This window comes from Micromesistius poutassou (genome assembly GCF_964030765.1).
Source record: "Micromesistius poutassou genome assembly, chromosome: 4".
In the NCBI taxonomy this organism is placed as follows: Eukaryota; Metazoa; Chordata; class Actinopteri; order Gadiformes; family Gadidae; genus Micromesistius; species Micromesistius poutassou.
Genome location: NC_140274.1, coordinates 6,398,573 through 6,425,892, shown reverse-complemented (window position 1 = coordinate 6,425,892; position 27,320 = coordinate 6,398,573). Strand labels below are relative to the sequence as shown.

Genomic DNA, 27,320 nt, shown 5'->3' with positions numbered 1-27,320 from the left:
GCGCTAAATGAGGAGCGGTGTGGGAGTGTGTGATTGTCTGTGTGTGTGTGTGTGTGTGTGTGTGTGTGTGTGTGAGAGGGGGGGTTGTTAGGGAGTCTTTCTGTGTGTGTGTGGTGTGTGTGTGTGTGCAGAGTACACAACCGGAGGCAGCCGTGTCTCTGCCTCACGTACTTTCCCAACAAAATATGACAAAAACACAGCAGGGGGGGAAAGAGGAGACAAGCTGTTTGCCCGCAAGGAAAGCCAAGACTTTTTTCTTTTTTTTTAGTCGGAGGAAGGAAAGTGTTTCCATACAGTATATTTGTCCTATGTCATCGCGTTTATTATCAGTCACACATTGCCAAGTCTTTTTCCCTACTCCCCCCCCCCCCCCCTCCACCCCTACCCAAACAGACGCACAAACATATACCCTTGCGTGACGATGCAGACGATGTGGTAGCATCCAAACAGATGTTCGCTCGCTCTTGATTGCCGTAGATGTGTTTGTTCGCCTCTCCTGTAGTGATGGGATGTGACGGCTCTATCCCATCAGATCAGATAACACTTAATGAATCCCCCCCGGAGGGAAACCGGGGCGGTGCTGCGGCGGCAAAGCAAAGTAAACGCGAAAAAACAGTCCGATCTGTCGGAGATCTGTAGCTCTGTATGGTTGTGCGGTTCTTCAGCAGCTCAAGCACAGGGGTTTCTTCAGATACGAGGTCTTGGTGTACGCCCACAAACAATAGATGTCCATGTACAGGGAGAAGTGAGAACACTGCAGTGATTAAAGACTGTATCAAGCCATGATGTTCATTCCCATGGCTCCCTCTCACGGCCCCGCGTTCTGCCCTCTCTCCCCCAGCCGCCCGGGCCTGCTCAACGCCAGCGACCCGGGGTACCCCTGGTTGGCGGACTCCTGGCCCGCCACCAGCCTGCCCGTCAACAGCGGCTCCGGGGGGCCCAACGACCTCAGCAACTTCGGCCGAGGAGGTGAGTGACCGCCGAGGGCGTCCTGGGTCAAAGGGGCCGTCTCTGTTTTCCGGATCTTGCGGACTAGGACCGGATCTTCTGTTCCCTGTGTTGTACAGCGGCGTGGAGGAGAGGGGTAGGGGGGGGGGTTGTTTATCTTGTTCCTGGGGCATGCCTTGAGATTTGTATACCCATGTATGCGTGTTTGAATATACATTTATCTACGGCGTCAGAGAACGAGTCGAGCGTTACCGACAGTTACCCCCCCCTCCCCCCCTCATGTTGCCAGGTCTGAGTAATGGGTGGGCCTGGTGCCGTGTCACACACAGGAGAAGAGGAGGGAAGAGGCGAGGGTTGGTTGAATAGGTGGTGGGCGGGGCTGGGATGGAACGGAGGGAGAAGGGAGGGACAGTGGTGTGTACAGGGGGTGGGCGTGGCTAGTATCAAATGGGGGATTGGGGGGGGGGGGGGGGTTGAACATGGGGTTGGGTGGGGCTGGAGGGGGGAGTTTGAGAGCCGTGGATGTGGGATGTGTGTGTAGAGAGAGTAAAAGATGGTCCTGGGCAGCCAGTCGTGAAGGACAGGCACAGCTTGACTGGCGCAGATGCGGACGCTTCCTCCATGGCTGTACATCATCTCCCCTTGGCTGGGCATGCAAACCACACCGCCGCGCACGGCAGGCCCGCATCCACCGCTTCCTTCCTGTACACACATACACACACACACCCACACATGCACACACACAAGCAGAGTGGCGGTGTTATTGCCTCACGTGCATGGAGATGAGAATGGAAAGGAGAGAGCGAGAGCGAGAGAAAAAATAAAAGACTGAGCGGGGTTTGAAACGCATGAATAAAACGGGATGGATTTTGCTTTAGCAGCGGGATGGAAATGTTAAGTGTTCAGGGATGAGCTGACCTGGAAGCTGTGTGTGTCGCAGACTGTTATTCTCTGGAGAATCCCTCTTGGGAGTCGCACATCCGTGACCTTTGGGTCATCGTGGCCGGATGCAGAGCTGCTAATTAGGTTCTTTGGCTCTTATTCTATCCTGAGAGCTGACCATGTGTGCTGTCTCAGATCTCCTTCTGTTCCCCGGTCACTCATTTAGCAGACTCTTTTATCCAAACCCAACTTGAGTGAGTGGAGTTATTGAATTCACATGCATGTTATTATGGAGTAAGTAGGCTTTGGACGATCGGGGATCCAACATCAAAGCCACCTCACTTTTATTCTTTATTCTTATTCTTATACACTTAAATAGACTTTGCAAATGATGAATGACGGATGACAAACACAGCCCTGCTGCATGTATACATAACGCTCTGCTCCATTCAAACAACACAATATAAATTATTTCCTCGGGCCAGGATATAAATAAGAACTGAAAAACACACTCTGTAGTCTTCGGCGCTCATACCTCTCCCCCTCCCTCCCGACTCCTCAGACCTTCCCAACGGCCAGAGCGACAAATCGGGCACCATGCTGTCTGACGGGGCCATCTACAGCAGCATCGACTTCACCACCAAGGCCAACTACAACAGCCCCGGCCAGGCATCCCAGGCCACGCCCTACGCCACCACCCAGATCCTCCACTCCAGCAGCATCCACGAGCTGGCGGTGGAGCTGCCCGAGGCCCAGTGGAAGGCCTCGCTGCAGGCCAAGCAGGAGATGGCCAACCTAGGCTACTCCCTGCCCGACAAGAACTCCTGCAACAACAGTAAGTCCCCGTGGGGGTGGAGACGGGGGAACCTGGGTGGATGGGTTGATACGGGAGAGGTGGATGCATGTGTCTTGTTTGATTTGTTGAACCATAGAGCCACCATGTGATTTTCCATCCTCGGGAAAACGGTAACGACTCCTCCACCACCAATACGGAGACTGTAGGTTTCTGGGGGTACTTTCATGTACTTACGTCTGCTGGTACACAGCGGTGTTTATCTGTATTTTCTCCCCCAAGTGAACACTTTGTTGGTTACCGTGCAAGGCTGAGAAAGACGCATATAAACAGAAAATGCAGCCTTTATTAACGTAATTTATTCAGCCATCTATTACCTTGTGGGGCAGCAGCATTCGGCTTGGCTTTCAACATAATTCTCACTCAGCTAAACTCAGAATACCTCTGAACCTCTGCTGAATAAAGGAAATAATCCCAATTAATGAGGCTGGATTTGAGGATGGATATTTTTTAACCTCATGAAGAGCTATAATATTATAGTCAGGTTCTGCCTCGGTTTATATAATATATATTTTTTATGATCTCATCTTGCAACTGACCAAAATACATTAATTCATCTTAACAGAGCCGGTCTAGAGCATTTGCGTTGTTTTAAGAAGTTGGATTACATGCCATTAAATATGATTATATCTTTGACTAAGTAAAGCAATTAATTCAGTTCTGTGCCTTTTAAAAGATTAAAGACACTTTGCTCTTTGAATAATATAATCTATTTTATTTCATCTACTTTTTATCACTAGTCCAAAACATTAGATCAAACATTAGATCAATATATCTAAGTAAACATAGAAGTATATTTAACCGCAGAAAAAACCTGCTGCATGTCCGTTGCTCTAACTGCATGTCTGCATGTGCTTATGCTTACTGCCGGTCACCTGACACCACTGTCATGTTTTTGCCCCCCCCCCCCCCTCTCCCTTTAACCCTCCACTATAGCACTCCTTTTCATGCCCGACTACCGATTGGCAGAGGGATTGTCAAATAGAATACCACACAACCAATCACAAGATTTCAGCACCACCAGCTCTCACAACAGCTCAGAGCGAAGTGGCAGCCTCTCAGGTGGGTCTTCTGACGCAGCGCGGATACAAACTGGGTCATCTCCGTGGCGACACCGCTTGGCTTCATCACTGGTGTCTTAATGGCTTGATTGGTCCCTTAATTGCATGTGCAAGCCACTCATCCTGTCAATGTTTATGTCCACCCCCACCAATAATATGCTTTTGCTCACCTCAACCTCAAAATGCTTTGGGTACGCATTAATTATATATTGTGGAACAACAGGAATTGAGCAAATGAAGGTATTTTTGCCATTTTTTCTAGATGTGTGTGTGTGTGTGTGTGTGTGTGTCAGATGTTAAGACATGATAGGTTATGATTAGGTAATGGAGCTAGAATCTCTGCGCAACAAAGTACTTTTTTTGTATGGACTGTTATAAACACAGACTGGGATGCTGGGTCCCAGCCATGGCTGGAGGGTCTGGACCAGCCTTGTGTTTCACTGCTGCTTTACAGAGCAGAGAGAGACAGAGAGAGAGAGAGACACACAGAGAGAGAATTAGAGAAAGCGAGACAGAAAGAGAGAGAATAAGAAAGAAAGAGCGAGAGAAAGAGAAAGGGAAGTAGAGCGAAAAGGAGAGAGAGACAAAGAGAGAGAGGGAAAGAGTCAGAGAGAATGACAGAGAGGGAGGGAGAAAGAGAGGGGAATAGAGAGAAAAGGAGAGAGAGACAGAGAGAGAGGGAAAGAGTGAGAGAGAATGACAGAGGGAGGGAGAAAGAGAGGGGAATAGAGAGAAAATGAGAGAGAGAGAGGGAAAAGTGAGAGAGAATGACAGAGAGGGAGGGAGAAAGAGAGGAGAATAGAGCGAAAAGGAGAGAGGGAGACGGCGAGAGCGTGGTCGAGCCGCAGTCACTAACACATCAGCCATCATAGACGCTTGGCTGGATAAAGGGGTGAAAAATACCTCCCCTTTTTTTCTTCCCCCTCTTCCACTAATGGCGGCCAGCCACACTAAAAGCCATGTTCAGAGAATTACAATGTCATTCATAGGACACGGAGGCAGATCTCCACCACTGCCCGCACTCCCCTCCTCCGCTCTCCCCTGTAATCGCGTTACATGCTCGGGCCTTAACCGGGCCCCCTCCCTCCGTGAGCCGGTACGCAGCCCGGGCTGGGGCTCTGTGACAGGCCGGGCCTGTCAGCAGGACTGGACTGTGGGGCTCCTCACAGGTTAATGAAGGCGCTTGACAGAGGTCAGCCCAAGACATACACATCATTAATGCTAGACCTCCTCCTCCTCCGCAGCGCGGTCCGCTGAAGTTTTATAAAAACTAAAGTGCAGAGTCAAATCGGGTGTATTGGCCCCCTAATTATTTCACTTGGGTAGGAGGATTGTGGATGATTGGGCCGTTGCACTGCAGCACCCACCTGTAGGTTACCGTTTGTATCCGCACCTCATGGCAACCCCATTTGAAGACGCGAGCGCAGGCACAACAGGAGCATGGACTAGAAAGAGACTGTATTAATAAATATATGGCTGGATGCTAATAATAATGAATGCTTCAAAGGCTCTATTCTTTAGATGTCTTGTAGTCAAGAAGCATATTCTGCAATGCATAGATTTTCTTCCTCCTCCTCTTCTTCTTCCTCGTCTTCTTCTACTCCATATCGCTGTGTTCGCCGCCCAAATTATTCCCCTTTATTCAGCACAGCTTCCAGTAATACAGAGACTTTGCACCAGCTGAGCTGTAATTTGTGCTTCATCTAAAAGTAAAGCGTTTGAAGTAGTATGGAGGGAAAAGTTGGTGCTCCGACGGTGGTTCCTCTGCCTCCGAGGATAGGGAAGAAATAATGACTGTCAGGTCTGAAAGAGAGAGAGAGGAGAGAGAGAGAGAGAAAAGTGAGAGGGGGATAAAACCAAAGCAGAAATAGTCTCTTTCAAGGCAGCCATGATTTCCACTGGGGGATGTGGTGGTGTTTGTTAAAGCGATCTCAGAACGGCAGTGAGAGAGGGCGAGAGAGAGGGCGAGTATAGGTGGTAATCTGCATGTTGGCCGTGTTTTTCGTGCTGTTGTTGCAAAACTGGCCTCCGCTTTGCTAGGAGGTAGGAGCTGTTAGGTTGGAGCTATGGTTGAGGTCCAGCAGGAAACCGAGATGGTGTAGTTCCTGTAAATCCGCAGCCGCAATCTCGTCCACAATTGTAATTTGCGTTATCCAATCCAGTGATTTACTATCGCCTCCTTTATTTAAAAAAAAGCGAGCTAAAGGGAACACCACTGGTCAGTGATTTGGACACCGTGGCTACTGCTGTTCAGTCCGCTTGGCCCCCACTTCTGATTGGCTGCCGGCCCTCTTCTCGTCCGCCCTCTCCGATCGTTGCCTTTCATCCGTGAACGTCGGCGAAACCCAAGGAAAACAAAGCAGCCCTGCAGTTAAAGTCTGGGAGTGTCCCGACCTGGAATATAAATAACCCAAACTCCCGGCTCCGCATTTAGTATTAGCTCCGCTCACAGCGGAGGCCCAGTTTTGTGGGCGGCTGAAGATGTGTATGGCCTGTCCAGCTGCTAGCCCCCACTGTCTGCTGCTTTCCTCTGTCCTGATTTCCTCTGAATCCTCCATATCTGGAGGGGGCGAGGGAAGATGTTGTATTTCCAGCGCCATTCGTCCGTTTCCCTGAAGAGGCTCATTTGCAATATTGATGGCCGGAGTTGTGTAGCGGTGGAGACGGAGGTGATGGGTTTGGGGGGCTGGCGAGGGGGGGTGTTGTGATTAAACAGTCACGTCAGCACGCCTTTTATTGGTAAAAGTCGAGCAGCGCCCCGGGGTGCGATTAGGAAACCCAATTACCTTCACACTAGACTTACACAGTGGAGCCTCCTGCCGCCAGCGGGCCCGCACTGTTTCCCTTATTACTCCTATTCTTTATCAATCTTGGCCTGACAAGTCTCTCTTCCGCCACGCGCCCCCTCCCACTTCCACGGCCCACAGTGGATCCCTGAGCAGCCGTCCTCCCGGTTGAGATGGGTCTTCTGTTCTGGACCGTGCTGACGCTGGTGTTTTAGGGGAAAGCAATACTTATATATAAAGCTGTAGTTGTGTCTGCCTTTACATTCTGCGTTCACAATTCTACAACTCATATAGTGTGTGCAGATATTTCTGTAGGAATTTTTGCACGTTCTTAAACGTACATACTGTTATTATTGTCTGTTTCACATTTCCTGTCGGGGATTAATAATTTGAGTCATATCTTAGTAGGAATCCGTCTTTTTTATGTTCCGAGAGTTCGAATTCATCGTTTCATTGAGCCTCTCTGTAGCGTCACTGAGGTGTGGCTGCGGCAGAACATTCCCAGCATGCATCAGCCCCCTTTCCCTCCTCGCTCAGAGACAGTAGTTCATGTGCAGCCGGGGACGGCCGGACCAGGTTCATCAGATGACACCGTGTGACAGACACACACCACATGCACGCTTCCTTTCCCAGCCTGGGATCCGTTTTTCTTTTTCCGCTGCTCTGGGAGACGGGGTGATTACAGGCCTCTGGCAGCGGCAGGCTAACCAACAGATGACAGACAAAGAGATCCTCGGAGCGGGCGTGCAGGAGGCCGTGTGGTTGGCGACGGCGGCTGTGGGAATGTTCTGGATTTAGTCGTGAGGTGTTGCTTGGCAGAGCGGGGCTGTGCAGCTTGCCATGAATGGATTCACAGATGCAAATTTTCCGACACGCATTAACTCGGCGTGCGCTAACGTACGCGGAGACATAAGGTGGGGAAATAACATGATCACTGACATTTACACGGGTAGCATAGCGTTTCTTGTGTTTGCCTTTTTACTCACAATAACAGCACCGATTTCATGCATTTTAATTATATTATAATCAGACACCTGCAGGCTCCCCATCCTTATTTCTTTACACACTTTAATGGCGGAAAATAAATCACAAAGATGTAAACACAGAGTCAGCTGAAAATGAGTTACAAAAGCGAATGCTAATATGAAACTGGAAGGGATAGCAGCCATAATTCTTTGTAGCACACTTTGCTGCAGAGATGTGCTTTTCTTCTTTATGATGATGGTACGATGCTTTTCCTTCTTACTTAACACCTTCATTACTTAATCTAATGCTTTGTCGCCTAGCGACCAGCCAACCGTGGCAGTAAAACTGTGGTTTGCAATCACATTTCCATTGAAAGTTACAACTTCTCATCTCAACGTAATGACTGGTATTTGGATTTATTTCGATGGAATCACCACATACACTATACTCTACGCTTCTGTGAATTCGAGTCAAACGCATGAAGAAAAGAACGGGTTTCACCCTACACGCAGAATCATATATAAACCCCACTGTATTGACCGGGTCACACAGGCTGGCAGATTTATAGAGATGGATGTGGCACAGAGAGGAGAAGCCGGTGTTGGAGGGCACAGCAGAGCAGTGGGGGAAATGGATGGTGCTGGAGGGTTTCTGTGGTGTAATAACAGAAACGACGGTGGTAATAGACCCTCAGTGAATTCCATTAGGGGTCCGGGTGACAGTTCATTATGACCGCAGCGTTGGAGTGAGATATTTCATTGTGGAACCCCGAAGCCTTGTGTGAAAGGGGAATGGGGGGGGGGGGGGGGGGTGCACTCACTGAGGGATGAGTGGAGTACAAAGGTCTGATTCCATCCCCCCAGCCCCCCCAGTCCTTACACCCTCACACATACAAGCAGTGTTTATCTGGTTTCTATGGAGATTTCAGGCTGCTCAGCCTTGTCAATCAATAGGAAGAGGCTTTAATCAGGTAGCCTTGAGACTGGCCGCGGATGTGCCGACAAGAAAGGGAGAGGCCATTGAAGTTTTGTGTGCACGTGTGCATTTTTTATGTGTGTGCGTTGTTTGAAGTCGTGTACAGCATTTCTAAACAGGGTATTGCTCAAATGCAGTTTAAATTTATGTTCACTGCTTTACTCTGCGAGCGTGTGTGTGTGTGATGAATCGGCGTTGTTAAGAATTCCCATTTGTTTCTCCCAGATTGAAAACAGTGCATGAACACATACGCACAAGCACCCACACACACACTCACACACACACACACACACACACACACACAGCATACTTACTCTGCGCACCAATTGATTTATTCTCCATGCTTGTTTATGTCCTTTTGAATTTCATTTTTTGGTTTATTAAACCCTCGTCTGGTCGTTTCCCCCCCCCCATTTCTCCTCCAAAGGCGGGAAAGGAGGCAAGAAGAAGAAAACCAAGCCGGGTTCCAAACCCACCAAAGCCAACGGCTCCAACTGGGCCAACGTCCCCCTGCCCCCGCCCCCCATCCACCCCCTGCCGGGCACGGAGATGGACCACTACCCCAACGACCACCACGACGGAGGAGGGTGAGCAGGCCGCACGCACGCCCAACATGCTGCTGGAGCCAGCTCCAGAAGCTGGCTAGCTCAGACGTCCTTCAGGGTAAACCTGAAGGAGCTGGGAGATGATTGGAAAACATGTGCATTGTTGCACTCCATGTTGTTCTCCTCACAAGCAGCTGCTCACACACACACACACACACACACACACACACACTCACACATGCACGCACGCACACACATACATACGCACACACGCACGCACGCAAACAGGCACACACCTCTGTTACAAAAGTGTTAGTCGTGAGAATATGAAAACAATTATACTGGTCAAGTGGCCCATTGCTTGAAAGGACAAATGTGATTAACTTCCATATCCCGATTGAAGAAAACAGAGTGATAGATGCTTGCCTTCAGGGATATTTATGCGCATGAATATACATTAAAACAGTATCAGCCCCGTTCTCTTTAATGTAATGCAAAAGTACAATCCATCTTGTTTTATAACACATATGTTCGAAAGATATGAGAGTGTAAAACAATGATGGCCACCATATTTCCTTAACCAAAGCAACAAACCCGCGGATAATCACACAATCCCTTGATCTCATCTTGGAGGGAGAAAAAAACCCTGATGTGGAACCACCACAGATGGTTGAGATTAAACCATTTGCTGATTTGCACACTTGAAAGACAATCTCTATAAGCAAGGAGAGACACAGTGAAGGTAAAGTCGAGGTGTGGGATTTTACCTTTTTCCCACACATTATAAAGTAAAAGTTTACACAAAGCCAAAGCCTACAGTGTATTTGGTTCAGCGTAGACAGAGTGCGTATGTAGATGCGCTGTCCTCTAGTGTCTACATCCAATACGGGAGTCTCATCCTTTTTAATAGGCTCTCTGGTAAATGAAGAGACCCGTGCACAGTAAATCTACGGCCACGCTTAATGGCGGCAGATTAAAACAGTTATGTCCTATGGAGTGTGCACTGACAAATTTCCTTAATGAATATTTTTTATGGCCAGTATTATTTCAGCATGTATAAGCACAGCCAGTGCGGGGAACTGAAGCTCCGTCGGCCCCGTTATTCCCTCCGTGGATCCCCTCTGCTGAAGTTTGTCAAGGTCGCAAAGTGTCCGCCGTGTCTCCCTGTCCTTTCCCTCTGCGTTTCTCCGCCTCTCGACTCTGTCCGCCTACTGTCGCAGACATCGATGTAACCCCCGGCCTTTAGTCTCCTGCTCTAGATCCACACTTGTTCTCCGGCGTTATGCATTATAGATTGATTCGACACACACTGAATAATGTAAAACACCGGTTTGCCTTCGGCGCCCCACCTGTCTCCTACCACACAATGGATTCATCCATTCCGCCTCTGCCCTTCCAGGTACGAGAGCGACGGCTGGGGTCCCACCATGCCCGTGCAGACCTACCTCCACCAGGGCATGGAGGACGAGCTGGAGGAGGAGGAGGAGCGGGTGCCCACCCCGCCGGTGCGGGGCGTGGCCTCGTCCCCGGCGGCCGTGTCCTTCGGCCAGCAGTCCACGGCCACGCTCACGCCCTCGCCCCGGGAGGAGATGCAGCCCATGCTGCAGGCCCACCTGGACGAGCTGACCCGGGCCTACCAGATGGACATGGCCAAGCAGGCGTGGTGAGTCCCACCTCAGAACAGGGTCGGCCGCTGGGTCGGGCGGTCGGATGATGGCTTTGATCCAACTGCAACCTACACGTTGTTATGTAGTTATGATGCCTGACATGTATGTTGTTTTGTGGAGTTTGTGCCCTTATGGAACAGGAAAGAGCGACAGGAAAGTGGCGACAGGAAAGTGGTTAGAGAGAGAGAGAGAATGACATGTAGCATCGGACCATAGATTCTTTATTGGTTGTTTTTCTGGAATAGTATCTAAGTGTCTAACGGTTAAGAATGATGTGCGAGTAATTGCTGTTCTAATGTGTTTGACCGGTGCTCCTCTTAGTCAATTTCTGAAGTAAGATGAATGTAACTGAATCTGTGGTCGTGATCATTACCTTGCACCTATCCACCGTATGCTATTTATAAAGGCTGCAGCCGCTACGGTTTATTATACTCCTCTCTCTCCCAACAATTCATCCATTCCCCTTTGGTATTCTCACACATGACACCTGTGCATTCAGGCATTGTGCACTGCAGATGTGCCCATTAATCATTTCATTTTAATAGGCCCGTGCAACCACTTAGTTTACTGCTTCTGTTTACTCCCCTGCACCCCTCCCTGCCTCGGAGCGACAGCGCTCACTCCCCAGCCCGCCGTCGTTGTTACGCACCCCCCCCCGCCCCCCCCCCCCCCCCGTGTATTGTCCCGCTCCTTCTCATGCAAGTCAGATTCAGGGCCGGGCTTCAGCCTGTTGCCACAGACAGAGGGAAAGAATGAGCGAGTGGCGTTCATTCGTTACAGTGCGGGGGCAGGGGAGAGAGAGAGGGACGGGAGATGTCACGTTGCTCGGTAATGACTACGTTGGTTCTGAAGAAGCGTCTCCGACGATGAGGAAGAGTGGGGGGGGGGGGGGGAGGAGGAGGAGGAGGACCCGCCGGCGGTAATTACGAGGGGGAAGTCTCTCGCCGCAGACCACCGGCGTGTCACAAAAAACGACAAAACAACAACAACAACGAACGCGTCCTGACGTCCCGGAGCAGGCCCCGCCTGTCAGCGGCGTGGAGAGGTTGCAGGGGGGGGGGGGGGGGGGGGATCGGCGCGTGTCGACAGGTCTGAAAGGCGAGCCTTTTGTGTCTCCGTACGGCTGCAATTAGCGGGTCATTGTGTGTTAGCATGCGAGCGGCTGGCGCGGGTGGAAATGCGGCGGAACGCTCTGAATGTATTCAGAGGGCTGAATGCGGACGGGCGCGCTAAAATTTGCCTGACAGTTTTATGTGAAAGATTTTTCACTTTTTTTTTTTTTTTTTTTTTTCCAAATGTCGTCTTGTCGAGATGTCATATTTTTTTTCGGGATTTTCTGCCTCTCGGCATATTTCACCACACCGGTCGTCGGCGGCGTCTCCTGCTGCCAGCTCAACCCGTCGAGAAAAATACTATAAATACGAAATATGAAATATTTGACTATATGTAACGTATTTTTCCCGTCTTTCAATTTCTCACCAGGCACATGCAGGGGGGCTCTCTGCCGCCCCCCCAGGCCCCGGCGCCCCCGGTGGGCTACGTCTCCAGCACCCTGGTGTCGGACCTGGAGACGGACCTGGCCGACGATGACGAGGAGGAGGAGGAGGAGGAGGACGAAGAGGAGGAGGACGAAGGCTACGGGGTCAGGCATCACCGTGGCATCGAACACACGCCGGGGTCCAGCATGGACAACCTGGACAGCTCTGTCACAGGTGAGGCCCCGGGTGCACCGCCAGGGACTCCAACCCTGATTTAAACACCTTTTCAGTTGACTATTCGGTTCTTTAGATGATGGTTCCATGCAAAAGCAACTTAAAGTGAATTTAAAATGTCTTTATTTTATTATTTATGTGCAGATTGGGGTACAGCATCTCTCCTACTGGAAGACTGCAACACATGCCTTTTTTCCACACAGGTGCCGCAAGAACTGAACGGTTTTTTCGCTCTTAATTGTATTTTTCGTACCCCCCCCCCAATCCTCCACCAACGTGCTCCGTCTGTTTCGTTCCTGTTGAAAATGGGAACTGCCTTTGCCTCCATTGTTAAGCCCTGCACACAGTAAGAAAACTAAAAAACTGTTCTGCGAGGCTTGTCTTGTGCTAATTTGATAATTGGTGTGCTAATGTGTGTGAACATGCCTCCTAAATACGCCTCAATCGAGACTTCTAAGCATTTTGTTGCAGACCTTGGGGGGAGGCGGGTTGGAATTACAATTCTTCCTCCAGGAAAAGAGATAAGAAAGTCCCATGAATTTTAAACAGAAGCGTGAGGGTGGAGGAGAATTAAGAGCACGGAGAGGCAGGGCGAGGGAAAGGGACTGTGATTTGAGTTGAAACACCCTGCTGAGGAACCGGCGACGCTCCTATCTCTCCCGTTGGAGATTTTCAAATCCATTTCACGTACGGCATATTCCATTCCGGTCTGGAGGCAGGATTTCCATTTTTACAACTCACTGGAAGCTTTTACCGCCGTCTGTCGGGGGGGGGGACACGCCAAGGACATGACTAGAATGGTAGACAACTCGGTCAAAGCCAGCGATGGCCGCCGTATAGCACCACAACAGTCCCCTCCGTTGGCCTATCTCAGAGAACCACCGGCCTAAGAGAGGAGCGGTGGAACTGCTCGCAGCAGAAGGCTGGAGAACCGCGTGTTTCGGTGGGTGAAGCAGTGACAATAAACACTAGTGTCCCGTTACCTCGCGCTCCCACGTATCGCTGATACTGTAGGTATTTCCGTCTCGGACAGACGGAGGCGGTCGATGTCTGAAAATTCTTTTTTTTCTTTTTTCTCCAAGCGATACGAGACGAGGAAAATAGAGAGAGAGAGAGAGAGAGAGAGAGAGAAAGAGAGAGAAGACAGCCAGACGAGGGGAGATGACCAGAGATAGGCTACGGCTGAGGAGAAATTGGGAGGGAAAGGAAACGAAAGGGAATAAAGAAAAAAAGAGGGGCAGAGCGTCTGACAGGGCTGTCGGCTGGCCCGTGCCGGCGGTGGTGACACCCACCCCCCCCAGCCCCCCCCCCCACCCCCCCCCCCGGGGGTGCAGCCTACCGTGGGGCTGTGAGCCGGCCTTGACACACTCGGCTCTGGCTGATATATTTGGAGGAATATATAAAGCAGCGACCGGGGGGCAGTAATCTGCCGCATCGCTCCTGCACTGTATTACTCTGAAGACAGCGCTACGTCTTCCTATCTGACTCCGCCCCTCGCTGGCCATCGCGCGACAGAGCAAGACGCTCAGCCCCTCAGCTCCGGGGTTAGGGGCGAGGTGGGGGGGAAGAAAGAAATAGAGCAAGTGGACGTTGGGAGAAGAGTTGTGAGATTTATGGCGGCCGCCATTTTGCCACTGTTTCCTGTGAGGAGGAGGAGAAGGGAGAGGAGGTGACGGAGGAGGTGGGCGTAGTGGAACAGAGTGTAATCCCCCTGCCAAGTGCCACTTTATACATTTTTCATTGTTTTAATAACATGGAAATAGGTCTGTTTTGTTAATGTTTCGCCGAGGGCCGGTAAATCAAACATTTCCCCCCGGCGAGCGAGCTGTGCCTCTGGGGGCCATTCGTCAGCCCGCCCGTCGTCTGCCGGGAGCCCCCCCCCCCCCCCCCCCCCCGACGGCTCACTCCACGCTGGGAGATGATTAAAGACGCTCCTCAGCAGATGCATCTGAATCCTCCTGATCCGCTGGCTTTTTAGGGAGGCGCCGCGTCTCGCCTCCGCCACAAAGTCCTAGTGAGACTCGAGGCATTATCCGCGTCTTCTGGAGCTGCCAGGGGGGGAAGAGTGTCGGTTTAGCCCGCAGCCTGGATGTTCCCGTCAGAGCTGACTGTTATGTCCACAGTTAGCTAAGAGCAAAAGGCTGTTCAGGGCTATTACCCGGCCATAAAACGTAGCCAGGGTTTGTGGGGAGTGGGGTCACGTCTCTCGGCGGCGGGACGGGGGGGGGAGCGACGCCCACTCGTCAGGGAGAATGATTTCCCCGCTTAATGACATGCAGATGAGGGCGCTCCGCGCGGCGTAAATCACGTTTTAACGGCAGGGAGGGACGCGGCGCGCGCGGGGCTTTTTACGGCAGCCATCTCGTCTTCCCGTTTATTGGCCTCGCTCTATTAGTGCGTGGAGCACGGCGAGGTGTGGGCCAGCTAGGTTTTTCCTTTAGACGACACGGCTTGGCCCATTGCTCAGGATCAAGAACGTGATCAAATGGCCGAGCTGCACACACACACACACACATACAGCGCTTACTTTGATACTATAAAGGTTGCAAAAGATGTTTCATGCAGATGGTGGAAATACAGCGAGATATCTATTCAAATGAGCTCACGGTGATGATTTTGTGCGCTCAGTTCACTGGAATTTGGAGTCCTGAGAATCGGGAGTGAAAAAGTTTCTGGGCGGTCGGAGCGATTTGAAAATGGCAGCGGGCGCAGCTTAAACAGTGGTCCTGTGATGTGATGTACTGAGGCAGTGGTCCCGGGCTGAACCGGAGGAGCTGCTTTGGCTGGCGCTGCCTTCACTTCATTATCTACTCGGTTCTTTGTGGGGGGATTGGACCCGGGAGCGCCGCTGTCTGTACTGTCTCCACTGGTGTCCCCCAGGGGAAAGACTCTTGTGAGAGACCACGAGTTTCAAAGTAACGTAGCTTGGCTGAAGTTCAGTAGGGCTGAAGGTAGTTACTGCGTAGAGGAGGCTTTTGGTTAGATCCATGGCAACGGAGCAATTGAAGTTTTCTCTGCTTAGTTAGCTAAATATTCAATAATCCAGGAGGGATTCGAATTCAATAGAGACGGTTGAGGAGCTATCAGAAGGCTAACTGTTTGGAAGCTGGCCGGTTGTTTTTTTTCGATTTGCAGGAGAAGGAGTAGCCGAAAAGACCACACTCTTTCATTTCACATGCATTTTCGGTTTAACTTGAACTTCATCCCCTCTGTTTCATCCCCTTTTGTAGTCTAGCCCAAGGGTTTGGCCTGCCATTTGTGTGACCCTGCGCTAGGATCTCCTTTAGCTTTCTTTCTATCTCCCTACAACTTCTACTCTACCTTGATACATTTCAGTTTTTTCGTTCATTTGTTTTTTTTTTATGTATGGTATGTTTGTGTGTGTGTGTGTGTGTGTGTGTGTGTATGTGTGTGTGTGTGTTTAATATGCTTTAACAAGCACATCCCTCATAAGCATAGCAAATTGAAATCACTCTTTGACAACGTCAGCCAAGCCAGTTGTTTAGAAATCTGCCGCATAAGTCGCCTGTGTTCAGCGTCGCCTGCCAACGTGCTAACGTATTTTTATTGGCATGCGGATGCATGTACGTATTTAAACCGCTTGTTTCAGCCTTAGTAATGGGAACTGCTACCAAGCGCACACGGGCATCCAGATGAAAGCATACTGTGCATAAACATACAGCACCAGAAGGGAATATCTGCTGGCACGGGTCTGTAAAGCAATCACAGGAATCCCGAGTAGAACGACAAAACAAAAGACAAAAGACAAATACGCTAAATGAAAAACAGGCATAGCAATGTCTAGATTCCACTTCTCCTTTCAATGACAGTTTGGAGCCGATTCTGTTCCCCCGTTATTCTTCTGAATAATCCGATTGCGCTGTGAAAATTAGACCCAAACCATTCTGAATTTCGACTGCGCATTAAAATCCTGCTGTTTCTTGCATTCTAATGAATGATTCCCTCGTCTTAGACGGCGTATCCTGCTTAGAGCGAGTGTTCTCGGTTGGGTCTGTGGCAGGGGACGAGAGAGGGGCACGGTTGTGTGTGTGTGTGTGTGTGTGTGTGTGTGTGTGTGTGTGTGTGTGTGTGTGTGTGTGTGTACCACCTGGTGTTTGATCCAGCGCTCAGTGTTAGCGAGCTGCTTTGTCTGAGTCACCCCAGGCTACTCTGTAGCTAGCTCACACCGCACAGGTGCGTTCATTCTTCCTCATCAAAAGAGCAGCAAACTCTGCAGGCTCTCTGTGTGTGCGTGTGCATGTGTGTGTGTGTGTGTGTGCGTGTGTGTGTGCGCGTGCGGGTGTGTGCCTACATGCGTACATTGGGGTGTGTGTGTGCGCCTGTGTGTACACATACACCTGCATGCATGTATGAATTGCACGTGTGCAGCAGATGAAAGAGGGCATGCCAGAACAGAACCGAAAACTTTTTGAAAAAAAGGGGAATATTGGGTCTAAACCTGAAGAGCAGAGCCCTGGAGGGACAGGAGTAGAAAACCATTAATGTCTGAGGCCTTTGGCTTAATCATTCTCCCCATTAAAGGATTACAAGACACAAGACACAATACAGAGAGCTGCAGAGCAGATGTTCCGCACCAGCATATCTTCCTCCAACCCCATTCTTTGAATTTGTCCTCTGTGTGTCTCATTCCATCCAGCCGCTTTGAACATGACATGGTTCAAAATAAGGGTGCATAGGTGCATAATACCCACACGCACACACACACACACACACACACGTGCATAATAGCCACACACACGTACATATAGGTGCATAATAAATATTACCCACACGCACACACACACACACACACACACATACACTCTCAATCACACACACACATCAACACACCAAACTCCCAAAAACTCATCCAAACACACATTATGGTACATAATATCCGCGCACTTGTACGTACCTTTTCATATCACCGGGACACACATACACACACACACACACACACACACACACACACTCCCGCCCAGCCGGCCCCTGACTGCCCGCGGCTGTTCCCCAGGGTCCATGGTGAACGGCTGGGGCTCTGCGTCGGAGGACGACCGTAACTTCTCCAGCCACAGGTCCAGCTACGGCAGCTCCTCCGACGGCTCCATCTTCACCCAGTGCAGCTTCGCCCAGGCCCTGGTGGCGGCGGCCGACAAGGCCGGCTACCAGCTGGAGGGCACCAGCCTGAGCAAGAGAGGTGTGAGGCCTGCCATCGTGGAACCTGCTCCCCCACCACAGAGGATGAAGACTTTGTGCTCTGCTTGTTCTGATGGCTGCTGGCTCCTTCCTCCTCTTCTTCTTCTCCCGCTTGCCTTTTGGCTGTGGCCACCTCCCGTCGCCCCCCCCCCCCCCCCCCCCCCCCGGAGCCCAGCGCAAAGCCCAACCCTGACGCCGACTGCTGTTCAACTTCTGCTTCCACGGAGGACGAAGACCCCCCTGCTGCTCTGCTCTGATCGCTCCTTCTCTTTCGCTCTCTTCTTCTTCTTCTTCGACTTCTTCTGGTCTTCATTGGCTGATGGCCCTTCTGCTCAGCGGGGGAGGGGGTTGTGTTCTGGCTCGCTGCATGCCCGTGCTCAGGGTTTTGTCCAATCCGAGGGGATGGGACAAGAGGTTTTTGTTTGAGGTTCTTAGGCTTCGCTCCCTTCCTCCTGGTTCTTCCTCCAGGCTCTCTGCGGCTCTCTGCACTCTCTGGCTTCCTGTGGTGTTAATGGAGCGGTGCCTTGGTTAAGACGAGACCCAACCCAGGGTCTGTTTCTTAGACTGTTTGCGGCTTTTGATGCCTTTGATGCGTTACCTTGATTCTTCCTAAATGGTGCTTTGGGGTTTACTTATGAATTGAACTGTCCTTTTTCCGTCTATATGCTCTTTCGCTTTTACTTCACTTTATCCAACACGTCATCATCATATCTATAAACCCAAGCCGGGCATCTAACCTGTGTGTGTGTGTGTCTCTCTCCTCCCTCCTATCTCTCTCTCTCTCTCTCCCTCTCTCTCCCTCTCCCTCTCTCTCTCCCTCTCTCTGGCCCTGCAGGTAAAGGCTTACAGTCTCACCGGCCGCGGCCCAGCAGTCCCTTCTCGACAGACGGCAGCACGGTGGGAACACACAGCCTGGGGCACCAGAGGGCCGCACGCCCCACCCGGAAGCCCCGCGCCCAGGGCACGGCGCCCCACCGGAGGGACCCCGCTGCAGATGGTGAGCCCCGCGCCCCTGGGACACCAGTGATTGATTATCAACAACAACAACTGCTTGTTGTCGGGTTTGCTGTGGGGGTGTTTTCCGATTGTTGAGAAAGGTCCAGAATGCAGACTTTTGGAGAATGTCATCCTATGGCGTATTTGTATTCATTTGATGCTGTTTTATTATGGTATGCAAGCTGTACAGTGTGTATGTACTGTGTTTCATAGGGTTAATCATATTGTGTTTACTATGTACAGCAGCACCAAGGTGAACTGTCTCTTCTATGTGTTTATTGGACAGCAAGTGCAGCAATGCACCAAGACAGATTCCTTGTGTACTAAATTCCCTGTGTGTAAATTCCCTGTGTGCTAAATTCCTAGTGTGTAAATTCCCCGTGTGCTTACTTACGCGGCCCATTCTGACCCTGAAAGATAACTATGGCAACAGAAGCCCCAAGCAAAGCCCCTGCACTCGGGCGTTCAGCTGAAACCAAGAGACTCATGTCTATGTGTGTGATGTCTTCACCAGCTTACCATCCCACCGTCCTTCTCTCCCCCCCCCCCCCCCCTTAGACCTACCTCCTCCCCCGGAGCCGCCTCCCTGCCTCCCCCAGGGGCCCGGGCGGATCCAGGGGGCCCGTAGCGTGGGCAGCGTGGGCGCCCCGAGCGAGAGGAAGGCCTCGTCCCTGGAGCGCCAGCCCATGTCGGGCCCCCTGGCCGGGCAGGAGGAGCCGAAGGCCCGCTCCACCCTGGACCACCACCACCTCCACCACCGCCAGCCCAGCGACCGGCTGGGAGGCTCCATGGAGCGGGCGGAGGACGGGCGCAGGGGCCAGAAAACAGGTATGGAGGTGGAAGACGGAGACCTGGTTCAGGGTGGAGGTAGAGCTGTGTGTAGGGTGTGTCATCGCAGGGAGTCACGTCATCATCAGAGTGTCGAGGGGGCTTCCTGAGGGGTGTCGGGGCTTTGTTCCTTCTCGAGGTTCCTCAAACGTCGAGGAACCTTGAAGCCTTTGTTAAGAAGGAGAAGAGGAAGAGGAGGACTCTCGGACCAGAACTAGGCCGGATTAAGTCTTGTTATACGATCTTTGTCCTTGGAAAAAACAGTACTTGGAAAAAAAAAATTATTTCACAACAACATCTTTTTTTTTCAGAAGCTAAAGCAAAGAAGCTCTAATGTTGGCAGCTTGGAGCCGTTTCCCGGCCAAGTTCTCACTCTGGCTGAAGTGCTAAAAGCTGTTCATGTGGCCGGCACAAATGTGCTAACTTCTGCTATTAGCTTCAAAACAGAAAAATAAAACTAGACTTTTTTTATTTTCCTCATTTGACCGATCCCACCTCAGAGTCAAGTCCACATGTCTGCATTCTATAGGACCAGAACGTGTGCGGCGTCGATGCGGACGTGCTGTCAACAACACGACAGCCGCGTTGCCTCCCCACCGGCTCCAAGTGTGTGTTTAGGACGTCTCACTCATCTCTCTAGTGAGGGGAGATAGCGGCCATGCTGAGCCCAGACTCTGCTCCCGTGAACAGATTGCACTGTCTGCCGCTCGCTAGGGCTTCCAATAACCCCCGCCCCCACCAGCCCCCCACCAACCCCCCACCAACCCCCCACCAACCCCCCACCTCCCTCCAGCCAATCAGGGCCCGCTCTGCTCCAAGTGAAGCAGGAGGCCTGGGCGTTGGAGATACACACTCTAATCGCCTAAGATTTCCCTTTCTTTCTTCCTTTCTTTCTTTCTCACACAAACAGCCACTCTGAAATCCAAATGCAAACCATGCCGCCCATCTGTGGCCACTTGTGTGTGTGTGTGTGTGTGTGTGTGTGTGTGTGTGTGTGTGTGTTTGTGTGTGTGTGTGTCTGTGTCTGCAAGCAGAGTACATGAAGTACATGCACAGCTGAATATATGCATCTGTGTGTGTGTGTGTGTGTGTGTGTGTGTGTGTGTGTGTGTGTGTGCGCATATGCACATCTTAGAACGAGTGTGTTAGTGGGCCCTATGTGTTATACTATATATATATATATATATATATATATATATATAACACAGACCACCAGAACACCACATGAGACAGACAGACAGTCTGGCAGGTGTGTCCTCAGCAGAAACACAACAACCAGTCAACTCCCTATGTGGTTCCCACAACCCTCACCCCCACCCCCCACCCCCCACACCCCCACCCGAACACCTCCATCACGCCCGGTGCCCTGCAGAGCCCCCTGCCCCTGCCAGGCAGGAGGCGCTCCGTTACAGTCATTAGCACGGACCACATGGGGGCGCTGTGATGAGAACACACTGCTGGGGGTCAACGCCCCCCCCTCCCAGAACCCACACTGCCCCGCTGTTGTCCCCCTACCCCCCCCCACCCACCGTCCCGTCCCGTGGTGGGGGTACCCATGTGTGAGGCGGCGGGGTCCTCTCTGCGGTGTGCCCTGGCAGTGCCTGTTGTTGTTGGCAGAGCCGTGATGCAGATGTCCAGTAGGGACAGAGGGACAATGGAGGGTCGGCTGTTCTCTGGCCTCCACCGTGACGCACACGGCCCACCTTGGTCTGAACAGCAGTTAGGATGCACAGAAGAAGAAAAACCACCCATACTACTGGTTACCGCCCTGTAGTAAATGAGCAGAGTGGGTCCAAAGTGAATCAAAAGGGATTTCAGATCCATGTCGTTAAAGACACCTTTCTCTTTATAGCTAAGGCGCACCCATCGGGGATCAAACCCGGAGCCTTTTGGCTGTGACTCAGACACACTTACCGGTTCGCTATCCACTATAACGGGGCATTGAGGATTGAACCCAGTTCCTTTCAATCGGGAGTCAAACCCCTTACCTGCTGCCCTCTCCTGCTTGATATGGTTCAGTTGTAGTCCAAACCTAATCCCTAAATGTGTGTGCTGTTCCAGAGGAGGGGTGCCTGCCCTACAGTAAGCCCTGCTTCCCCTCCCCGGGGGGCCACAGTTCGTCGTCGGGCACGGCCTCATCCAAGGGCTCCACGGGGCCGCGCAAGGGGGAGGGCCCCAGGCAGCCGCAGCAGTGGACGGCCACGGAGCACGCAGAGTTCCTGGGGGCCAACGGACAGGGCCAGTACTGTGGAGAGTTATGTGAGTGGTGCTCCTTTACTGACGGACTGGCTGTCTGGCTGTCTTGGCTGTCTATCGTTCCATCCATCTTTCTATCTATCTGTATAGTACCAGTCATCTAGCCAGCTAACTAGTATCTGTCTGTCTGTCTGTCTGTCTGTCTGTCTGTCTGTCTGTCTGTCTGTATATCTATTTATCTAGTATCTGTCTATCTATCTATATATCTAGTGTCTATCTATCAAGTATCTATATATTGTATGTCTGTCTACCGGTCTGTCAGTATATGTCTGTCTCTCTGACTCTCGCTGTATGTCTGTACAAATAGTCTGTACAGTCTGTAATAAATACAGATAGACCTCTCTATTACTCTTTGTGTATCTGTCTGACTTTCAGTCAGTGTTATTGTTGCAATATTTGGAACCAAATGTCGTGGTTGTATTTTGGTCCTTTTCGGTTGGGCTATTGTCGTGTTTTGAATATATGTTTTCCCTCCCGCTCTCCCCTTCCAGAGTGACCAGCCAGGTGGATGTCGTCATCAGAGGGAGAGAGAGAAAGAGACACGTCGTTAGAAGGTGAACCATGAACTTTGACCTCTCCTGTATCCTCTCATGGAGACGGAGCGAGGCAGAGGAGGAGGGGCCATGTCACAGAACTGTAAATGTGATGTACAGACGCAGACATACTGTGCATCTCACTGTTTCTGTGCTTCGAGAAAAATATTTTCCACCTCCAACGTTATTGTAATTTTCTTTTTTGTTAAAAAAACAACAAACAAAAGGAGAAAAAAAGTAAAACACAACCTCTATACGAGAAACGGTTAATTTGTTAAAGGAACTGCCCTCAGTGGAAAATAACTGAAATATGTTTCCTGTAAATATGTCCTTTTAATTGTTGTTGCATTGCTATGCAAGCCTAATTCAGTTTGAGTTTTTTATTTTCTATTTACAGGTGCAGTTGGGATTTATCTGGTTATTTGTATTATATGTGAATTGCGTGGCGATTGTGCCATAAAAAAATAATTGTTTTATAATAATCCATTGTTTGTTAATAGGTATCATTTGATTAATGACCATTACTATTGTTATAATTAATTAATTATTGTTTTTGCACTGCAATTCTTGGTGATAAGCACAAAAAACATAAAACTCCTGCTGACATGAAGAACCGGAGATGATATGTGAAGAGGAGTGTTCTGTACTGTAAAGTAAAGAGAGATCAGAATATATACTAATGTACAGAGATATATTAACGGCCCGGGCATTGCTCATGGACAGCAACAGATGGAAAGCTCATGCCCAGAGTTTAGGCCGGTTGGCTTGTATTCAGTAGGTGTGGGCTTACTACAAGGTAGAGTTCCTTAAAGGGGAGGTTCGTTGCTGATTTATTGTTTCTTTGTTTTTGATAGGCTGGAATGAAATGCACACGGAGGTTCACTGTATTGGGGTGATCTTGTGATTCTCGTTGATTATGTAATTCCTGCAAACCGAGAGAAGGGTTAAAATCTGAGATATACAAGCAGTCTTCTAATGTTTTTTGGGAGGGTCTTCAGTCATTGTCTCGTCATTAACGCAGATTTGGGAAGGGGGGTTATTGTGATTATTGTAATTTTTTTTAACCATGTTTTTAATTTAATTGTATTCTTTCCCCTCTCTTGTGGATGTTTCACCCTGGTTACTATACTATACGATTGTTGCTTGACTCCTAACCTATACCTATCCTAACCTAAGGAGCAGCTGAAACTATGGGAGACTGAGAGGAGAAATATGAGATTACAAAATACATCTGTCCATGACACAACTGCAGTTGGCCTCAAGATGTCCGCCATTTGTTTTGTTGTGGTTGTTGTATGTTAGAGTACCTTAGAGATAATTCTGGAAAGTTCCAGAATTAAGTTCCGAAGGAGATAATTTATTGGTTTACATTGGTCCTGTTTTTTGTGGTTTTCATTTTGTGTTATTTCTTTCTCTCAATGTTCAACATTGTTTGCTTATTTTAGAGCACTTAATTTGTTTGGGTTTCAGTTACTCTTCTTAATTCCCTTACTTCGAGAATACATTCGGCGTCCATACGACCAGCCTGGTCAGGTGAAAGTGCTGGTATTTTATCATTATTCGATTAAATCAGAAGATTGTACCTCAATTTGACTATTAACACGTAGTGGTTGGCCATCTCTGCAGCGTCGGTCGAGCCTCCGAACTGGAGAAGAGCGAAGGGCAAAGCGAATGAAGCGGGATAGTGTAGCTTTCTGCCGAGACGCCGATAGGTTCTGAAGCAGACAGGAGCGGTTGTTATGGAGATAAGCCTTGTGGTGGAGCCAGCAGGTCTCACTGCCTCGTCCTCTAAAGCCACAGACAGGAGCCCTCCACTTCCTGTCTCACCCCTTCTCCCCCCGACTCCCACTGTAAAACACCTCTCTGCTCCCCCCTGCCACGTACTATGGAACTCACCCTCTTGTCCGCCATGTTCTAAAAACGATGTCCCTATTGTGGTGGTTTTTTTAGGTTTTGTTTTGCCTTTCATTTGTTAAAAAAATGCCTTTTATGGACTCAAACACACGAAATCGCTGCTTAAAGTAACATTTTTGACGAGGAAAATGTCTTCTTTTGTTTTGAAGTGTTTTTAACGGTTGGAAGGACGAAGGTTGTCAATGTCGCTGTTGTACTGTTGTCTTCATCCCGTCTCATCCTGTCACCAGCCAGAGTTCTGGACATGAGGTGCAAAGAGTATCTCAGGTTATTTTGCATTTTGGTGATGTATGTGTGTGTGTGTGTGTGCTTGTGTGTATGTATATACATATATATATATAAATATCTGTGTATATATCCATATGCATCTCCTAACTCGGTCACGCTGTTTCAGTTCCATTGCTGAAAACAATCCCCACCTGTCGCGTCCTATACTGTTGTCCGCCATTTTGAATTTTCAACAATCGGTTTTCTTTTTCTTTTCTTTTTATTCCAAGTATAACGTGCTGGACCATCCAACTTAAAAAACAAGATGTCAGTGACAGAACATACCAAATTAATATTGATATTTCCAGCGTCAAAGCCGTTTTTAGTGTCTCTTTAATACTCTTGTTCTTTTTTTTTTCCTTTTCTTTTGGAATCACAGTGTTGTTGTTTTTGTATTTATTAAAAATGATAATAAAGGTATATTGTGAAATATGCATAAAGATTTGTGGACTATAAAATGTCTTTTTTTTTTTGTTCCTTGTAAAGAGTGTTATGTGAGTAAAGAGTTGGGGGTCCTCAACGGAGGTCGGCTTGGCGACAGAAAGATTCCATGGTTTTCCAGAAGGTTCCGAGTCACTCTTTGTCATGCATGTTTACCACGCTGCTTCTCTCATGTCAAAAACTTAACCGACTAAAAATCCTTTCCGGAACACAAGGAGCAAAAAAAAACTAAAAAAGCTCACCATTTTTGCTTGTCGAGACAACAGTAAAAAAAATGAAACTTTGGCCTTTCCGCTCTCTCTCTCTACCTCTCTCTCTCCCTTTTTCCCCTCTCTCTCTCTCTCTCTCTCTCTCTCTCTCTCTCTCACTCTCTCTCTCTCTGTTGTTCCTTTGTTCTCAATATTGTTGGTTCTTTGTAGCCTATCTGTGTGTCGCCTTTTTTGCTATAAAAGTGGATTAAAAAAAGAAGAAAAAAAGTAAAGTTGTTGGGTGACGTCTTTCTGTACAGTGAAGGGACGAGGCGATGGCTCCCTGCTCCTATGCCATTTCTACATACTGCTCTTTTCTTTCTGTAAAGAGAACAACTTTACTGTATTCACTTGCATGTCCTTGTCCAAGAGAAAACGTGGATTGAGAAAATAAACTTTTACAGTGTCATTCCTCATGTCCTGTAAGATAAAGTCATGTTCTTTCTTTTCTTGTACCTGGATCACTATCAAATAAAAAAATATTTTTGAAAAATTAAGAAAAACGCCTAATACTCTCTGTGACTAAAGAATAGGGAATCGGAAAAAGTCCCTACGGTTCTGAGTACAATCACATCTTTTCTTAGGAAATTCTATTTTCCCACAATCCTCTCCATTATTGGACAGATAGACCTCTACCACACAACGTATTCAGTTAGAATTCAGCGCTCATTGGATTAATAGATAACAAAGTGGAACAGTCTATAAACAGACATAGCCTGGTTGAGGGGTGTGTGTGTGTGACAACTGTATACATGCGCGGGTGTATTTGTCAATGTGTCAAATAGTTCCTGACTCAACTGGGCTTTTTATGTCAAATCAATCCCTAGCACGCTCCTTCTTCTGGAGCACTGGCTTCAAACACAAACTATAATCTCCTGAATCCCTTTGACAGGCAGCCTGATTTCATGTGCTTTCACATGAAAGCTGCAGGGAAAGTAAGATGGAAGAAAATGTAAAATATGAAAATGCAGATTAAAAAACAAAACAGTTTGGAACTGGATCAACAGCATGTATAAATACATGGTTTTCATGTTGTTGGTTGGAAGCTTATTTTCCTAGCTTTTTTCCTGGATTCCTAGCTTAGATTTCATTAAATGTTATTTTTACTTGTGAAAGTGGGTATTTTGTCATGCTGTTTCACATTATATTACATTGGTTAATGTAATTACATTTTAGAAGACTTTGTAACATAATTATCAGTGTTTCTGTTTGGCATATCTAAGCTAAGCTAAATCTATTGGCATAGGGAAACCTATGCCAATGTTGTTAATAATAAAATAATAAAATAATAATAATAATAATAAGGTCAAATAAAAGTTATATTTTTTTGTACAGTAAGCAATTAAGCCATCTTAAAATATTTGAATCATTTTACTTTACTTCTACACCTGCTCTCTTTCTTATGAACTATATTAGTGAATATGAACTGTAACAGTTGAGGTTATGTTAATTTCCTCTCATTCTTCTCTTTCTGCTGCTCACGGTCCGTTCCTCTTGTCTGCAATTTCCCGCCTTTTATCTGTCACCTTGACTCCCTTCATCTGAACAAAGTGAACAATGAAAGCTAAGAGAATAAAAGCCATGGTTTGGGATCTGTTAAACGACAGACGGTCTTTTTCCAACACAGGCAGAGCAGTGATATAAGATGTGCTAACTCAGGGGTGGAGAAGAAAAAAAGCGGTTGGGCAAATCTTTGGCGTCCATATTTATGGCAGAGGTTCCGCCATCCGTCCTGACCCTTTAAACAAACCCATCAGGGGGGGGGGGGGGTGCACACCTCTGCCTTTACTGAAGCCTGAGGGGTAGGGGGAGGGACACACAGGAGTAATGACTCCCTTCCTCTCTTTGCCAACTAAGCAACTTTCCCGCTCTTTTCCATCCCCATCTTTTATTTCCCATCGTTTGCCAGCCAGCGTTGCTCCATCGCGCCATCCCTCACCTCCCTCCCCCCTCCTCCCCCCCTCCCCCACTTTGAAGTGATGTGTGTTTTGCCGCGGCGCAATTGCTGTGTCTATTTATCTGTGTGATTGTTGCAGAAGACGATGGTGTGTGCGTGTGTGTGTGTGTGTGTGTGTGTGTTTGTGGTTGTGTGCACATGTTTGTGTGTGACAAAGAGTGAGGAGGGGATGGGAGTGTTTAGCAAGGTGGCAGAAAAAAATAACATCCAGCTCAGCAAATACATATTACATTCACTTATCAACAATCACTGTGTGTGTGTGTGTGTGTGTGTGTGTGTGTGTGTGTAT

At 49.0% G+C, this 27,320-nt stretch overlaps 1 protein-coding gene across 1 annotated transcript; it reads left to right on the top strand.

Annotated features, from left to right (window-relative positions):
* Positions 1-421: 421 nt before the first annotated feature.
* On the top strand, positions 422-25,561 carry LOC311342460 (roundabout homolog 2-like; the record flags this gene model as incomplete). The annotated part of the gene is made up of 12 exons (XM_084467286.1): positions 422-435; positions 842-969; positions 2,393-2,665; positions 3,620-3,745; positions 8,899-9,058; positions 10,416-10,679; positions 12,166-12,395; positions 17,410-17,592; positions 18,427-18,588; positions 19,146-19,415; positions 21,477-21,674; positions 22,163-25,561. Coding segments are annotated over 12 exons (2,010 nt in total). The 3' UTR covers positions 22,165-25,561.
* Between the last annotated feature and the right edge of the window lie 1,759 nt (positions 25,562-27,320).